Source organism: Apus apus, chromosome 4, assembly GCF_020740795.1.
Source record: "Apus apus isolate bApuApu2 chromosome 4, bApuApu2.pri.cur, whole genome shotgun sequence".
Taxonomy (NCBI): Eukaryota; Metazoa; Chordata; class Aves; order Apodiformes; family Apodidae; genus Apus; species Apus apus.
The window spans coordinates 17,062,064-17,081,602 of record NC_067285.1 but is presented as its reverse complement, the minus strand read 5'-3'; the positions used below and the strand labels follow the sequence as shown (position 1 = coordinate 17,081,602).

Genomic DNA, 19,539 nt, shown 5'->3' with positions numbered 1-19,539 from the left:
TTTGAGTTCAATTTTCTGAGTGGCAGAACAATAACTAGACAGTTCAACAATTATTTTGTTTATATAACATTGCAAATTAATTTTTAAGATATTTTAAAATAAATGTATGCAGTATTTATTTTTTTTATAATGCGTTCTTGTTCCACCTATGTCAGTGCTATTGGTGTTCACAGAATCACAGAATCGTCAGAATTGGAAGGGACCTCTAGAGATTAGCTAGTTCACATGTTCATTTACTAGTGATTTCTTTTATTTATTTCAAGTAATCAACGTAATTGCTGCCTTTGGGCATACCTACATCTATACAGTGAAGTATGGTGCAATGATGCTCAAACTAGCACCATCTCAGCTAGTGCCATCATCAGAAAGGGACATACTTTGAGGGACTACTAATTGGGGCTACCTATATTGTTTTCAAATCAAATACTACAGGGGATTTCCCTGCATCATGAGAATACTCCAGATCAGATCTGAGTCAGCAACAGGTCATGCCCCTACACTGCACTACCCTGCATAAACCAGACATGAATATCATCTTCCTTTCTGAAAGAAACTAACATCACATCATGCTCTCCTGTACTTCCATCAGAACCTTATGCTTGGAGCTTCAACTGAACTATTACATCTTCCTACATTGCAAATACTTTTTCAAGTACAACTTTAAAGGAAAAACTGTTAAATAGGTTCTGATACAAAAATTTTAAAATACATACATTAAATACAAAGACTTGAGAACCTATGTTTGAGGTTTTTGTGGAAGCAAGCCAACATTTGAAAACCTGTCCTGTCACAACTTACGAAACAAAGTAACAAGAAACACTTGCTATTCTTAATCAAAACAGCAGAAACAGAATCCGTTCTTGAACAGGCTGAGCAACATGAAGTAACTCAACCTAAAAGGTCAATAGACGATATAATGATAAAACACATACAAAGATATAATACTAATTTCCTGTGACTGATACTAATTCAGGGCAGTGTACAGCACTCAAATTACTACATGTGTACTCATAAATTCTGACTGTCAAAGCAAATATTTATTTTCATCTCCCTGGTCTCTCTGCAACATATGATACTCTCAACTTAAGACATAATGTGGTTTTGTCTAAGAAAGGCTGAGGAAATACACAACAGTTTGAACTCCTTCTGAAGATTTACAAACCGCAAGTGCTGATGGAACCTCCACTATTGTACCAGTTTTGGTTAGGTCAAAGTTTATCTTCTTTATAGTAGCTCACATGGTGCTGTGTTTCAGGTTTTTGACCACAACAGTGTTGGTAACACAGGGATGTTTCAGTTATTTCTGGACAGCACTTACAGCACCAAGGCCTTTTCTGTTTCTCATGCTGCCCTGACGGCAAGTAGGATGAGGGTGCACAGAAGCTGGAAGGGGACAAAGACAGGACAGCTGAGCCCAACTGACCAAAGGATATCTCATCTCATCTGACATTGTGCTGAGCAATAAAAGCTGAGGGAAAGAAGAGGAAGGGAGTATGTTCAGAGTTACAGCATTAGTCGTCCCAAGCAGCCGTTATGTGCGATGAAGCCCTGCTCTCCTGGAAAGGGCTAAACATCTGCCTGCCGATGGGAAGTAGTGAATTACTTACTTATTTTGCTTTGCCTGCAACACGTGGCTTTTGCTTTATCTATCAAATGACTGATTTTCACACTTCTACTCTTCCAATTCTCTTGCCCATGCCACCAGGGTGGAGTAAGTGATTGGCAGCCTGGTGCTTAGCTGCCCATCAGTGTTAAACCACATCAGGATCAATATACTCCCTTTTCAACATCTCCAAACAACTAGTAAGTGAAATGTTCTGATGACACGCTGTATCCTGTGACAAATCCTCTCCATTGCATGAGACAACAGAGTTGTTGCCAATGTCAGCTGAAAACTCTCAGGTTAAGATGAGATTAGCTTCTGGTTGAAGTTAAATCCAGCTGAAAAAAACCTTTTTATCAATCTGCATGGACAGGACGATTTTCGTTCTTAAAAGGTACAGATCCATGAACGATAATCACAGCTCTGAATTCAGAATACTGTTGGGTTCCTTGCTAACTCTAATATTAATCTCAGTTAACATCACAAAGTAACACTCTGTAAATATTTAGTTACTGATACTTTTATCATTTCTCAAATATATTAAATAACCATGCCACACCTAAACATGAACCTGCCACATCCAGAAAACTTCAATATCCTAAAGCTGCAGCACATCTCTTCTTCAACAGAGACCACTACGGTAAATCATATCTAGACCACTACAGCAATCAAATCTCTACTATCTTCACACATTGCCTGTGGAATTGCAAATCAAGTTTGAGATCTTTGCTTTTTCTTTAAGGTGTCACCTGCTTGGGCTCAGAATACAAAAGCAGAAGCACATACCATACAATACAAGCACCACAGAGATCCCCAAACTAGTGCAAAGTGTGCTGGTGCAGTCACTAGCTCAGGCTCTATAAAAAGATACAGCCATATTAGTGTGTCAATGAGCCTGAGCTGATTACTGCTGCTGCTTCCAGCTGCAGAACTGAGTCAGAGACAGTTACCAGCTGGGCTTTTCAGACACTGCAGCATCATGCCCCATGGGAGGCCGACATCTGTACTCAGGGGACAGAGCATCCATAGAGCTCTGGTCAGGTCTGGGGCATCAAAACCTTGTGCTTTCTTCTCCTGCTCTCTAGGAAGAAGGTCCACCACACTGCACCCCCAAGTACCTGACTCAGTTCTTCTAACATCGCTTTCCAGAGATGTTGCAGAAATGTACATGTTTAATTTTCTAAAGCACTCACCTCCCCAGAACAAATAAAACCCAAATAAAATAAACAGGAAAAACCCTACCAAAATAGGACACTGTGCTGTACATATCTCTGTCTCTCACAGACGATGAGAGTATGTGAAGCTTAGTAATGATTCAGTACTACTGAAATTCACTCAGAAGCCACAGTTTGCCCTCTGTACCTGTTCCTCTTCTACAATTTTAGTGCCTCTTTCTGTCATTTGATTCACCTAAAGAGCAACTTACTAAAACTAGAAAGGGTCACTCTGTGGCATAAAAGTAAGACAACTGGATTCAAGCACAAACAGTATCATTATTTGTCTGTAAAAATGAAGTCAGTATCTGCACTAGTTAAGGAAGTTTCTTCCTATTCCTGTAAAATGCTAGGCAACATGAAATATCCACATGCTTCAATTCTACCATTGTACAAATCAGATACTAAATCCTTTTGTTACAGTATCATAGAATCATAGAATCATAGAATCCTAGGGGTTGGAAGGGACCTCGAAAGATCATCTAGTCCAACCCCCCTGCCAGAGCAGGGTCACCTAGAGTACATCACACAGGAAGGCATCCAGGCGGGTTTTGAATGTCTCCAGAGAAGGAGACTCCACAACCTCTCTGGGCAGCCTGTTCCAGTGCTCTGTCACTCTTACAGTAAAAAAATTTTTCCTGATATTCATCTTAAACCTCCTATGCTCCAACTTGTATCCATTACCCCTTGTCCTATCACTGGTCTTCACTGAAAAAAGCTTAACTCCATCGTCTTGACACTCACCCTTTACATATTTGTAAACATTGATGAGGTCCCCCCTCAGTCTCCTTTTCTCCAAACTAAAGAGACCCAGCTATATCAGATGATGATAAAATCCCAAATGCTTGAGTACTTTAGAAATTTTCTAAACTTGAAGTAAAAATCAGTTTGAAATTTATTTTTAAATTTACTATTTATTATTTAAAATTTACTACTTAAAATTTACTATTCAGTACAAAATCCTGTTTTAATGCAATGAATTTGCACCAATAACACCTTTGTCCTATTTAACTTTCCAAACTAAATCACCTAATGGTATTCTTATTGCATAAGAAGATCATCAGCTTGAAAAGTTAGTATGTACCATTAATTCTCCAATAGGCATTTTCCACATGGACAATGTCCAATTATCCAATACTAGCAAGATGATGGATACAGGAGAGGGCAAACAATAAATCAGTAATTAATTGTATATACTTACCACACAGTGCTATGCTGACAGCTAGTTGTTTGATAATAATAATATACTCCTTTCTCAAGTCCTGAACCAAATCAGCCCATGAGCAGGAGTGCTTAGAAAATGAGAAATACCGTACAAAGGAACACCCTAACAACAGCTTAGGCATGAACTTTGGATGCAGAGAGCAATGTTTCTAAAAACAAACACAAAAACCCTGGAAAAGTGTCTGTTTTGTAGGAAGAATTTTTTCAGTTTTGCATGCATTTTTACTTTCTTAAACTAACATAGCTAGTCATTATGACACAATGATTGCTAAGGAAAATCTTTGAAAACATGAAAACCTTTGTTAACTTTATATATGAGTATATAAACTTATACAATAATATTATATAGTATTATATATTTTGCAATAAACCCTATATTTAAAGTGGACAGGGTTAAAAAAATTAAATCTTCATTACCTTTTAGCATTGTTCTTCCAGTTGATCCTCCAAAGATATTTAAAAGACCACTTCTTGCTCCTAATGATGTAGTCGCTTCTAGTAAAGCACCAGTTATATAGTTAGAGAGTGCAGTCCTCTGTGAAGTGGCACGATATTGAGAGTAAGCACTTGTTACACGTGGTTTTACACATGGTTTTACACAAAAACCATCACATTCGCATATACAGTCTGTATCAAGCGTTGGGAGCTTTCTCAGAAGATAAGGAAAATATTCAAAAATATCTTCTGCTTCTTCCTCTTCTCTCACTGTATTGAAAACCTGTGAAGAATGGAAAAGTTAATTTGCTTAAGATAATAAACTGAACATAAAAAAATTAGCATAACTTCTTGTGAAGTTCAACAGCCCCTGCAAAAAGGCACTGTATTAAAACACTGCATTTATGCACTACGTCTGAAATATCTATGAATCTAAAACGGATTTGTGAGGATTTTGAGTTAGGTTCCTGAACAGGCTATTCAAATAAGATGTCATTCTCGCTTTCAATGTATCGTTAAAAGCATTCTAATGAAAACTAGTTTTAAGGATCACCATTAGACAAAAAAATGCCACAACAATACATCTGGTCAACATTTAAAATAAAGAATACGCAAAACATTATTTATGAGACTACTAAATCTGTTGTATTTTGAGTAAAGGCTTACAGACATCAGTAGCAGAAAAACAGATCTACTCAGGGTCTGCAGTTTTTCTTGCTGAGTTCGGCAGGCTTTTGCAAACAGAAATGGTTTTAATCACTGTGAGTAGTCTTTCAAGATGTTCTGTTGTCACGTTCATTGCATTACTTCCAGCCTATGCACAGGTCCTCTATCCAATATTGGTTTAGCACTCTCTTTCCAATATTTGTGCTAGCACACTAATGAACTTTCAGTCTGTGTCTTAGCAACTAAGTAATGTTTGCTTATTTAAGACAGCCTAATGATCAAAGCAAGAATTTGGAAGAAATCTTTTAATTTAGTATACAAGGAGAGACTTGATTCGCTGCATTCTCGTATGCTGATTTACTGATTAATAATTTGTTTCAATGATCTATGCTTTGTAATTACAAAGTATAAACTACCAAACTAAAAATGAACATAGGGAAAGGTCCCTGTTATAACTGTTGCTAGTACAGGTGATGAGACAACTTTCATGGGCTTGTTCCCAATCAGCCCTTAGGTGTGCACAAGACATAAGCTGATGGCTTAATGACTGGTTTTTTTGTGATTGATGGCCTATGTCGTGTTGCTGTCCTTCCCCACACAGAAGCAAAATACAGTTGTCCATCAACATGGCAGAAACAGCATGCAGTGCTACGATGCAAGCACGTGTGCTCGGTCAAATGGTAAGAAACTGTTTGCACAGTTTTTAGTTACATGTCAGAGGCACCAGAACCCTCACCACAGGACACATACAAGCCCAGTCATGTAAACTTGAAGGGAGGCAGCTCCTGGCACAGGGACCAGCACAGATGACACTTCTACCCTAAAAGCTGCACCTACCCTGCCATGTAGGCAAGGAGGTTCAAATGTCCAACTCCCACAAAGTATCTGACCCTCTACAAACAGAAGTTGTGAAAAATGATGTAATTCTTTCATCCGGGTAAAGAAACTGAGAATAGCAGAAGCTTCAATTCAGCTACTAAATCCAAAACTTGGCAAACTGTTTACTTTGTGTTTTGTTCTGGTTTTTTCTATAAATCAGACAATCAAATACAATGCAATATTTATTAAGGTACATATTTCTTAACTTTAATTTTTGTATTAACTTCTCAGGGAAAACAGTACAATTTTACTTTAAATATAATAATTTCTGAACTAGTAACAAAGTTATTTGAAAAAAAGCACTGACATATTAATAACAAATTTTAAAAAAAATATTTCATGTTGATTGTGACTTTTATAATTCAATGTAATTGTAAACATGGCTTCTGAAATTCATTACACAGAGAAATGCTGCAGTATCTATTTTTTCTTTTTTTTTTTTTTTCTCTACCTGCAAATTTTCCAAAATTTATTTGGTCTAAAGCTTCCAGAAATATTAAGCCTTTACCTGAGCCTCTATCTTCTTTTGTTTGGTATTCAATAGTGTGATGGACCCTTAGACTCCAAGAACACTGCTCATCTCCAACTTTATTCAGAACAAAAATGCACCCTTGGAGGGTGCATGATCTGGACAGGATACGTGCAGACCTTTCCATCAGGTGAGTGCAAGGAATAGTGGGATATGCTTCTGACACACCCTTCCAAAAGGTGTACTGTAAAATACTGAACGTGCCTTATGCAAGACTTATGAGTGTGTCACACACAGTAGGCATAATTAGTCTTTCTAGCTTGTTTAAAAAAATATTTAGTTAATGAAAATAAATTAATTTCTCAAAACTGCAGTTACCTTCCAAAATTGGGTTCTGCAACTTATAAAGGCATGTTCTGTTGTCTACACAAGTAAAATTTCTTTCAGCTGCCAAAGCAAAGAAACTATTTGTTGACAGAAATAGGCGACAGTGCTTTGCTAGAGAGATTATACATAGAATAATTGTGTTAATCTCTTTTGTATAAAGTAGACTTCAGGGCAATAGCTGTCTCCAAAGACTCTGCGCTTCATATAACATTTTCAAATACTGTTTGTTTTGATGTGTTAAAGCTCTGAATGTGTTACTTCTGCTGCACACAGATGAGGTTACAAAAAAACAGACTTACAATGTGTATTCTTATCAGACACTGAAAATCAGAATAGGAACATACCCCTCAGGTAACTGATAGGGGAAATCACCTTTCAGTGAGACTGCACCAGGCAACTGGGGGAACTTGATCTTGCCTGAGAGACAAAAAAGCTGATGACAAGCCAGGCCTAACCATTTATCCTAGCAGATGTAATTGTATTGATTGATATTGCTACCAAAGAATGATTACTGTAATTAAAAATGTACATGAACGGAAAAGCACTAAGCTGACAGCTGTCAGAAAACAATGATTCACAGGGCTATATAATTCCTGATTCCCTCTTGCCTTCCATATCAAACTAAAGATTTAAAAGTCATCCACAGTCGGATGCTGCAGTACCTCATACACTGCGCATCAAGCAGTAATTCACAAGAAACTGAGGACAGTGTTTGGATCTAAAAGCACTGCAATATTAAACATACTTCAATTTTTAAGCAGTGCAAAGTACTGATGCTTACAAGGAGTTTAGGGTGAACTTTCTTCTCTATACCTCTCTAATGAGCACACATCTATATGGCAAAATGCATATGCAATTATAGTACCTCAAGATATACATTAGACAATGTAAGCATAGATTTTAATACTTTTTCTTTTATCTTTTTTTTTTCCACAATATTTTTAAATTAGGAAATTAGCTGGAACAGTTAACTCCATATACTAACACAAAAGTATTCCAATGAAAGCATACTGTGGCTTTGATAGATTTTTACTTGTTTCTATTTTTGAAGAGATTTTAATGGAAAGTAAAAAGAAAATAAAAAATATTTGCAACATAAAATTTTGCTGAATACTAAAGAAGAAAAACATGTCCTCCAATCCAAACTAAAATTAGCATTAAAGATTGAATTCAGGCAGAATTGCATGCTTGTAGCTTTACAACCAAATCCATATTTGGAAAATAAATGGAAACAAAATAGATTTTTCAGCTCTTAATAACATATGCAATAAATCATCAAAACTTTCCTTTAAAAAAACTCAGTTTTGCTTCTAGTAACTTAAAATGGTATCTGAAAGTTAACTTATTGATAACCTTCAGGCAATAAAACTTCCTTACACTGACAACAGACATATTTTGTTAAGATACTCTTTAAAAATAACTATAAGAACAAGTAACTCATGCTAGCCTTCAAACTATTCCACATTTTTCTCTCATAATCTTTTCTTCTGTTTAATCATGACTACAATTGTATCTCCTATTATGGCCTTTTCTCCACACAGATTACTGTAGGTTTACTATGTAAAAGAGGCAGAAACCTCAGCCATCCTAAGCCCTAGAGTTTATGACAGATACTCCTCCAAAAGAAAGCTGGAGTTCACAGGTGCTGTTGTACGGGAATGATTAAATAGAAATAGCAGTTCATAAAAATAATTGTTCTGATTAAATGTACATGATCTCTTCCTATTTACTATAATCTTTTACTTGCTTCCCTTTTCATATTTCTTCTGCCCCAGGTATTTAGCTTGAGACCCAGGGAAATACCATTTTGCCAAACATCTAGCTGCTGCTTGATGCATACGAAGAGCAGAAACTGGAATTAAGAATAGACCAAAGATTCCCAGTATTAGGAAGCAAGCTTAATTTCTCTAACTTTACAATAATAATAAAGAATACAGATACCTAAAAAGTTCACTATAAAGAACAGCCACAAATAATTGTTTATTGCCACTACGCTATAAAAATAACAGAAAATAAAACCTAATGGAGTTTTAACAATTCACTGCATTGTTTCTGACCAGCATCTATCTACTCATTTTTCAAACTTCCATCAATGTATCCTGAACGATCAAAATGAAACACTGATATGCAGGAGGCGTGTGTGTATATACACACACACATATATATACGTCCAGTTGGTACTACGCATTCCAGTTTCCAGTCAGATTTTCTCACTGTTTAGACAGAGCATTTCTGTTACAAAGGACTGCTGACTGCCCATGCACAGCATCCCTGCAACACAAAGCCTCCATCTGCTGCATGTTTTTAAAGCAATTTTAAATGCCTTTAAACCAGAATAGTATATTAACAATATGTCCTGAAGATCACTTAAACATCTCCTTTGAAAATGCAAATGTTTTACAATTTAAAACATCACCAAAAATGCTGCTCTTTCCAAACTTGATCTGTTTCGAGAAAAATTTCATTAAGACGAGAAAATTCTGAATTTTCATTTTGGCACTGCAGGTTTTTCAGAAGAAAATCCTCATTAATATTGACCAAATTAAGTTAACAGTGTTCTCTTGGAAGTCAAGCCCAAGGACCACTCCAATCACTTTTACCTGTATATATTCCACAACAGCATAATTCCAGTATCTATAGCATGGAACTCAACAGCATCTCTGACCCAAAAAGCACTTTGGGCAGAAAGAAAGGACCATGCAAAAACAACCTGCGTGGAGTAGAGGGAGGGTGGCTGAATGAGGAAACACACTCACCAGAATGAGAATTTGCTCAGAATAAAAGAATCAGACATTAATATAAAATCAGTCAATACTTCATTTCTATGTCTTCCAATATGTCACTCCAGCATCACACAGCAGAGCATTTAATAAAATTTTAAAAATAGGGGATGCTGATAGTACCATCACTTTCTGAAAAATCTGATCTTGAGGTTTCTCAGGTTTACCTCATTCTGCTTATGACCATACCCACACTGATTAGCCCATGACATTTCAAGATCACTGCTGAAGTACAAACACAAAATAGATCAAGAGCTGCTTTTTTGTAGACATTGCCTATGTAGAGCCAGCAATCATCATTGTCCAGTTTCTTCTAAGGATGTTGTGGGGTTGGGGTTTTTATTAAACAAAAATGAAAGAATATTTTCCTATTACTCATGATTATCACCTTTTGAAAAAAAATGTATTATTTTAAAAGTGGAAAAAAAATTCCAAATAAAATTTTAATTCATAAATTCCTTTTCCCAACAGTCTAACCTGAAATAATGTTCATCTAACTGATCTCAAAATACCATCCAGCATTATTCTGTTTAAATAAGAGTTATGCCATAGACTGAGGAACACTGCTCTTAACTACAAGTGCAAAAGCCATTTTGGACATAATTATTTTTAACATTTATCCCTCAATCTACTTCACTGTGAGAGAACAATGCACTTAATTATTCTCTGAACAATGGTAAGTTGCTAACCACTTCATTTTCAAAGATATCAGAAAAAAAACCTATCAGCTGAGATCTGCAGAAATGCTGAAAATCAGACAAATCTCGGAAAAAGGTCTGCCATTGATCTGGGGTTGAAAGTCAGATCATGCGAACTCATACTAATTTCTAAGCCAATACAGAATAATTAGTGACCTTGTTTTTAATCTAGTTCATATTTTTAAAAAATATTTCTTCCATGCAAAAATATAAATTAATCACACTATTTCATTCAGTCAGTTCTCCACTTTCCTTTTACAATGACCTAGTCTGACTAAACATGACAGGTACAAAGACACTTGGACAGTGCTCTGAAGGCCAGCTCCAGAAAAGCACTGCACCACACCTACAAAATTACATTTAAAAATAAAAACAACCAGCAGGAGAGACTGGAGTTGACAAAGAACTGGCTTCAAACATTTATCACTACAAATGTTCAGCAGTCAAAAAGATCAAACATTGACCACCCACACGACTTTCAGAGAAGAAATAGCATGGAAAGCCACAAGTTTCATCTGTATACTTTTCTGATCTTCAGGAGGAAGGGAATCTTTAATTCATGGACTTACTAAAACATTAATCCATTGTAACAGTTTCTGATTATGTATCACTTACGATAACTGAAATACATTAAACACTGAATGCATTTTATGTTATGGCTAGAATATTATATATACCTCTCCTTCCTTCTATCATGTACTTAAAATTCTCAAGACATGCCAGAGCTCCATACTTCAGTTATACAGGTTGTTCAAAGCTAAAGGATGTTACTGTATTTGACGGAGATGATGTTGAGAACAGCAGAAAGGTCTGCTCCCTCAGGAGTATTTCTTAACTCTGTTCACTGATGTGTCCACGTTAGCATTCAAATAGGTGAGGCCTCCAGAAATCCTTTTAATAAACTGAACAACATTGAGCCTTTTTGTAAGTATTTTTCAGTATTTGGATTACAAAAGGTAGACATTTGGACTGTTAGAACATTAACTTCTTGGTGGCACTCAACAGCCTGTGACCAAATAAGCACACACCAGAACAGCCAATCAATTTTTTGCTATGTGTCTAGTATGTGTTCTAGTATTTTACAAGACAAGTAAAGCAAGGGATAAAAATCAGTGGTCAATTAAGTATCATTCCTAACTCATTATTCAAGATGTAGTGGATGATGACAAATAGTCATTCACACATTTTAATAAATTGTACTGCCAATCAAATTGGCACGAGACTCACTACATATCCCAAGCTTCTCTGGTTTCATGTTTCTTATGACACTCTACTGCAGTTTCTGTCTAGGTGCACCGTGGCAAATATAGTAACAGCTATTCTGGAAGTGACTGTAGTTTTGTGTGTTGGGGTCAAACTCAAAAAATTCCCATGAATCCCCTTCCAGCATCTCATAATCATTTTTTTCTGGCTAACAAGCAACATTCTTAAAGTATTAACAACCAGATTAAAATAAAATAAAGTGTTACCTATCATTATGTCCTTCCTCATACTGTTTTTAAGAAATGCACTTGAATTCTACCCCTTTAGCTGGCTCTGCAAGCCAACAAGTGCCCTGCAAAGCAGAACTGGTAGCAGTTTCAGCAGTGGCATTTGGCAACTAACATTCCCACAGCTTTACCAACAGAAGAACAACTGCCATCACCTGAAGGAACTTTTATGGGTCAGGTTTGCATTTGTGTTCAAGAAATGGCAGTAAAGTCATTTTGGCACAGTGTGACATGGTCACCATCCACTACAGCATGTCAGGCTGACAAATAGCCTCAGGAGATCTGTATGCAGGTAATCTCAGAGCTCCAGTAGCAACTCATCAGCAAGAAAACTGGAGCTATAAACACATATTTGCAGGGTAATACATGCAATTGTGCAGAGATGGTTCAGAACACTGGGGGTTAATAGCATTCTCTGCATCTTAATTTGCTCATATCTTGCTCTCTCTATGTATTTTCATATGGTGCTTAAACAGAGTAAGTTGACTGCTGAGATGCTAATATTTTGTAATGGAAAAATTCCTTAAAACATTCCTAGACTGCTGAAAAACTTCCTAGAAAACTAGAGAATACAGAGCCACGGTACAATCTGAAGTGTACCTCATAACATGGTAGGAATACTGTTGTCTTGGGAGTGTTGGGGAAAAAACCTTGCTGGAAACACATACACACAGTAGTCAATGCCACTACAATTTTGCCCAATACTTTGCAAAAGCACTATGTACTATAGAGTGGTTCAAGCACGTTGGTGGTGTGCTTCACAACTATTGTTCATCTTTTGTCTGGGATACAATAAAAAGGAAAACCAGGAACTACTCTGAACCCACAAGAAATGGGTTTACTGCAGCAGCAGACCAGCATGGAATCATCAGGAAAAACAAAAGGGAAGGGTTTAGAGTAGAATATCTGAGGTAGAGAGAACTTCAGTCTCACTGCATTGAGGATGTCTTGAATATAGTCAACAGAAGGAAAAGGTAAAAGACAAAAGAAAGGAAATACAGTAGCATAAAGTTAGGTGTTTTTTTCTCTGCATTCTGTGCATTTTTTTCAATGCATTTAACATGACTGTGATTTTTAAAAAGATCTCACTTTGTATAATTTGCAATTGCAGGCAAACACCGTATGTTATGCCCTCAATGCCCAGAAACCCCCAGGCAGGGACCATGCCAAGATACAGTCTAGCCTATACTAGCACTTTCCCCTTTAAAATAGGATTAAATGTATTGAGTCAAAAGGAAGGTGTCCTCCTTGGGGTAGAGCAGCAGAGGACACACAGGAAAACAGATGAGTTCATCCTGGTAACACAGGGAGCAGTATCAACAGCAGCTGGAAGGTTGCCAAGAGAGTGAACAAGCACAGATGTGCCCAAATATTAAAATTCATTAACCAATGTTCTATGAACTTTCTACAGCTTCAGTTGCAATCACAGAATATGCATTACCTCACCAGCCAATATTTCTTATTAATTGCATCCTGTTAAGGATGAGATCATTTCAAGGAGCAGAAACTGAATTTAATGAGGATGAATCAGTCATGCAGAAGCAATCCTTAAACATAACTCAACATTCTTCAGAAATAGTATCAGCCATCCCCATTCGGTATTGGTATATGACAAATGTCTTTAGTAGGGAAATCTTTTCATTCATGTTCGTAAGAAAATGATGATACAGTTATAAAAAATACATTTCAGAGTTGGAATTACTTATGACCAGAAATTGTAACAGCAGACGTAAACTTCCAACAAGTCATTATTTTCACTTCTGATTAAAGTCAATTGCTATTACTTACCAATTTAAAATTTCTGTAAGATAACAGTACTAGTTATTTTAAAAGCCATTAGCAAAAAAAAGGTGGACTTCACAGATTTGGAAGACATAAAAAGTAGTGTCATATAAATGGGCCACAGATTTATCACAGCGTCTCCACAGAGAAAGTCCCACTCTTAAAGAATCATCAGTTTACTGGAGAAGGAATAGTAAAGTAGTACTTGTTACTTCTCATATCAGGTAATACACTTCAGATCAAGATAACTACTAAGAAGAATAATCTTTAAAAAGGGGCTGACAAAAGACATCAATCATCACTTGAAAAATTGTTCATAAGTACTTGAAGTTTCAACTTGATTAAAGAGAAAATTAAAAGATGATGTAGGAGCTCTTCAAATCACTTTTCAGCAATGTGAAACAATGCCCTTGCCAGTGATAGAGATTTCTATTTCTTACCCAGAAAAGGCCAAAAATATCGCTTTCTGGTCAGCTATTTACATTTCTATTGGCACAAAAGTATATGTGAAAAAATATTTTTCTTAATAGTTATTAATTATTGGATTACTAAGTTCTCTTGTTAACTTCTTCAGCTTAAATAATAATTCTTACATTTTTCCAGTACTTCTCAAGATAGTATATGCTGAGCTAAATTTCTGTTAACTGTATATTCTTGTGCAGCCAGTAATCTTTTTATTTTCTAAATGAGTGCTTATTTACTTCCTCCAAACTTTTATCAAAAAATTCACTTAAGAACAATACACTTAGTAACTAAATTTAATATACTCTATTAAAACCTCTGTGTTGTTTCAATTTTATTCTAAAAGTAACTAGCTGTTCTCAGGGTAAGTATTCCAGCTGGCAGCCAGTCACTAGTGGAGTTCCTCGGGGCTCAGTACTGGGACCACTTCTTTTTATCATCTTTATTAACAATCACGATGAGGAGATAGAATGCACCCTCAGTAAGTCTGCAGACCACACCAAGTTGGGAGGGAGTGTTGATCTGCCTGAGGATAGGGAGGCTCTACAGAGACACTTGGAAAAACTGGACCAAGGTCAATTGTATGAAATTCTACAAGGCCATGTGCTGGGTCCTGCACTTGGGCCACAACAACCCCAGGCAACGCTACAGGCTTGGGGAAGAGCGGCTGCAGAGCTGTCCAGCAGAAAGGGACATGAGGGTTCTGACTGATAGGTGGCTGAATATGAGCCAGCAATGTGCCCAGGTGGCCAAGAAGGCCAATGGTATCCTGGCCTGTATTAGAAATAGTGTGGCAAGCAGGACCAGGGAGGTGACCATCCCTCTGTACTCAGCATTGATGAGGCCACACCTTGAATACTGGGTCCAGTTTTGGGCACCTCAATACAAAAAAGACAATGAGGTGCTGGAGCATGACCAAAAGAGGGCAACAAAGCTGGTGAAAGGCCTTTAGAACAAGTCTTATGAGGAGCGGCTGAGGGAACTGGGGCTGTTTAGTCTGAAGAAAAGGAGGCTGAGGGGAGACCTCATTGCCCTCTACTACTTGAAAGGAGGTTGTAAAGAGGTAGGTGCTGGTCTCTTCTCACAAGAAACTGGTGATAGAACAAAAGGGAATAGCCTCAAGCTGCACCAGGGAAGGTTTAGACTAGAGATTAGGAAGAACTTTTTCACTGAAGGGACTGTGAGACATGGAACACAGGGAATGTAACAGGCATATTCAAGACAAGTGAATGTTGAGCACTCAACACAGAGGAACTCAAAAGCCTCCTTCCTGTATCTTTTTTTTTCAATTATTATGCTATATGTGGAGCAACAATGAGTCTATATTTTCTCTTAAGAAAAAAAATAAACAGAAAATCACACACACATCAGACACAGGCAGAAATCTGTATGGTTTGCACCTTACTATCAACCATACTCTTCCCATTGGAGGAAAGGCTCCCACAGAACTCATACATTTAAAAATAACTGCATCCCCCCCACACATGAGCTAATTATTCAAACAACTTTGAAAGATGGGCGTAGTCACATATTTCTGAACTACAAGTTGACAGTAATTTTGAGGGGTAGCCCACAGTATAGAAAAAAATTTAAGAGATCTCCTTTCAATACGGCCACCTTAAGAACAAAACAGAAAACCCGAAAACCATGGTTGTTGAAGCCCTCAAACGTTCAGTTTGTCATCCTCTTTCTACAATCTTATCTATTTGCCAAAGTCAGCTCTAACTACTTCTTCAAAACTCTGGCTTTACCTGTTCTTTTAAAATATTATTTTAATACATATAATTACGTACGTGAATCAGAAAGGATACAGTCCATTCCATGCCTATGTCTCCGATAGTAAAAGTCAAAAGATAAACAATGGTAGGAGTTAAAGCAATGGCTAACTCAGTTTTTGCACAGTGCAATGTTGTATCCCTGTGACTAAAGGAATTACTTAAAATTGTTTATGAAGGTCTCAAGCTCACAGTAAACGTGTCAAAGCTCAAGGACAAAGTACACATAATAAAAATTTATTTATACCATCACTATTATTATTTGTATCAAATATTTATATTGGGATTGTATTGTATTATACATTATGGATTTATGTTAAAAAGCATATCTTCCCAAATCTATCAGGAACAGTCTACAGTCAGAAACATAAATATTACAGAAACTTAAAGTGCAACAGAACCTTGCTGTATTTCTATATATTTTCATTTATAACCAATTGCAATTGATATTGCTGTAAAAGATCAATAGGCATATTATTACAGATGTAAAATTTACGGACATGGCATATGGCTAAATAGAAGTGCAACCTGGAGCATTTTCCTTAGCACAGGAAAACTAGTTCTCATTTTCTAAATTTGTACATACTGAATCCAGACCTATTTGCTTGCTTGTACTTCAGCTGTTGGGGTCATGGTGTCACATGAATAATTATAAGATTATTTTGGAGAGTACTTAGAAGCCAGGAAATTCTCAGAGTACTCAAGACTGAATTGTCTAATAGATATTTAGGTCAGGCTACAGAACATGATTTCATGACACAAACTTTGTGCTATAAAGAGGCATTTTCCACTTTAAGTTATTTTTTCATTACCTAGAAATAGAAGAGGCACTATTGCTTGCCCAAAGTAACAACAGAATACCAATACTCTGGACTTCATTTTTTAATGAGACATTTAGGCTTAATTTAGTGATAAAAAGTATGTATTCATTCATCACTGCTCACAATGAACATGTAATAACAAACCTCAAAAAAAAAAAAAGAAAAAAGAAAAAAAAAAGAAGAAAATGGCTATCTTGTAAATTTGTATAAGAAAATTTTTGTCTAAAACATGGTACAATGAAGCAATTTTACAATATTCATCCCTAGTCATCAGCTATAAGGAGGACTGTGCTGTAGCTACAGAATGTATCTAAAGTTTAGGACAGTTTAAGATGAGAAAACAGCACAAACAGGTAATACACAATGCAGCGACCTAAAGAAATAATTTCCTCTTTTCCTTGTTTCCAGCTGGTGTGTTTAAATGCTACCTTAAGCTAAATAAATGTCCTGCAGAACACAGTACATTCGATTTTCACATCATATTATTACTTTATGACACATTTTTGATGATGGACTCTTAATATACACTAATAGCCATATTTATATTAAGAAATCTGTATACTAGAAGAAAACTGTATTTACCAAAGTAATTGCTACTGGAAGCGTTTTTCAGTTTCATCCGAATCTGCTAAAAAGACAAAATTATGGTAAAAACTATGATTACATTAAAATTGATGAGTTTCTTTTGCTGTCTCCAAATGGAACTTTATAAGACAATTCCAAGATCTAAACACGGGATGATGATTCAGCAGGTACATTTCCAGTTCAATTCTACTTGCCTGAAATGCACAAAATTGCTAATAATGTTCTGCAATTTTCATAAGTTCTGTTCATCACAGTTAAAAGGTGTTTTTAAAGTAAACATGCTTGTTTTAAGAGAGAGAGAATGAGAGTGAAAAGGAGATCAACCAAAGAAGGGAGTGGGAATGAGAGGGCATTAGCTCAGTAGTTAAACTACACTTTTTAATTTTTAATGAAGTAAATATGATTCTGCAGGACCACAGTATATGTTCTCTCTTTTCCCATTGGAGTGGAATGTCACTTGACGCTTGATTTTCAGAATTTAAGGCATCTGGCTTAAGACCAGAAGAACAAAAATATTTTAAATTAACTTTCCTCTGGGGATTGTTACAGACCCAGGGACTACAGTTTAGTCATCCATGAGATTTATTTTGCTTTAGCATTAGCTTCAACTAAGCTTTGTATATACAACAGCTTCCTTACCAAAATTCATAGCAACTCTGCTCAGTGCAACCATTTTTATAAATTGCAATTATATTACACTGAATTACATGTGTAAGTGAGCTATGTATATGCTTAACCTCTCAAAATAAAGGATAGAACTTACTCTCATAACATAACACCAGTTTTGAAATAACATTGATTGCTTATCTATAATTACACATGACCAATTTAGGATTTTTCAGCTTTTTCAGAAGTTTCATCTTAGTGAAAAATTCAATAGTGCCCTTCAATAGCTTTGGGAGAGCCAAGTACAGATTTGTTTTGAATTAAATGCACCATGTTTCTGCATACATTAAAAAAAGTATTCATATACTTGAGGGAGGAAAATTTGTAGCAGACATTTGTTAACTCCCAAGCAAAATGGTTTTGTTCTCATTTTAAATAATTATCATAAAACAAAAACCTTGAAAGCACTGCATGTTTCCATGAAACTCTAGTAGCAGCATAACATTTTACTCAAGTCTCAAATACTTTAAACTTGACAAGTATACTGTTAAGATCTTTAGAGGGCATTTTTGTCACCGTAGCATAATTCCGAGAAAAAGCAGGAGCCCTTTTTTGTTCAAATAGTGCTACGACAAGAACTTGAGGCGGCATCAGGGACAAAAACCAGAAAATAAGTACTTTATAAAAGTTATAGAGATCTAATGGGTCTTTACGGTGTTACAGAATAAACAAGCAGAGATAATTTCCAGACCCTTATTTTCTCAGTAGCATATCAAGAACAATCTATTCCCATGGAAAGCAAAGTTTACATATGCTTTTAATAACAGATGTCTCATCAAACCCCAAATCTATGTAAAATATACTAAACTGTTATCCTATCTGCATAAAAAAGGGCTCAGTTGCAGTGAAAAAAGATAATTCCATCTGAGACATGTACTTGTAAAATCTATTTTGAAAATGAGTCTGCTCCACAAGTTACTCTACAAATTGTGCTAATACATTCTTCTATAATTAAACCTGCCTATGAAGATTTCTCTATCAAAGACCACAAAAAAGCAGAAAATTAAGCAACACTAAAAGTTTAGTTGGTTATCAAAAATTTAAAAAGGTAACTTTGGGCACTTTTTAAATATTATTAAAACAACTGATACAAAAATGACACTTCTTAAAGAGCCAAAGCCTCTCTCAAAATTCATAGAGCAGTAAGAACGAGTAAAGATATTATTCCATAAACTAAGCTGGTTTTGATAACTCTGCACCCTCAATATAAATTTTACAAATGTGTGACTGTGACTTAACATTTTAGTCAAGTTACTCTTTTATCTCCTGACTGGCTACCTGGCCTTACTTTTCTGGACTTACTAATACAAAATGGAAAGCCCATATTCACATACATGCTACTTGCCAATACTATTTAATAATACATTATATCTGTATATCCCACAGCTCACCTTTTTTATCACTGTGCACACACTTCAAAATAGGAATTTATCTTCCTATGCATTTATTCAGCTCCTTAGAAAATAAGTCCTACAGCCTTATGCTGCCAGACATTACCACGGCATACATGTTTTTTTACAGTATTAAAAATGTATTAGCCTTCAGTTAACTTCTGTCACTTCATAGCAGCACAAAATAAAAAAGTAGATATGTATGCCCTTTA

The 19,539-nt window shown here is 36.1% G+C and overlaps 1 protein-coding gene across 4 annotated transcripts in view; it reads right to left on the bottom strand.

Annotated features, from left to right (window-relative positions):
- Positions 1–19,539, bottom strand: part of PLCE1 (phospholipase C epsilon 1) — a 144,626-nt gene that overhangs the window by 77,185 nt on the left and 47,902 nt on the right. For all 4 annotated transcript variants that reach the window (XM_051619826.1, XM_051619827.1, XM_051619828.1 and 1 more), the window contains exon 3: positions 4,459–4,759. In XM_051619826.1, the coding sequence (XP_051475786.1) occupies positions 4,459–4,759 (301 nt within the window). The remainder of the gene's footprint in view (positions 1–4,458; positions 4,760–19,539) is intronic.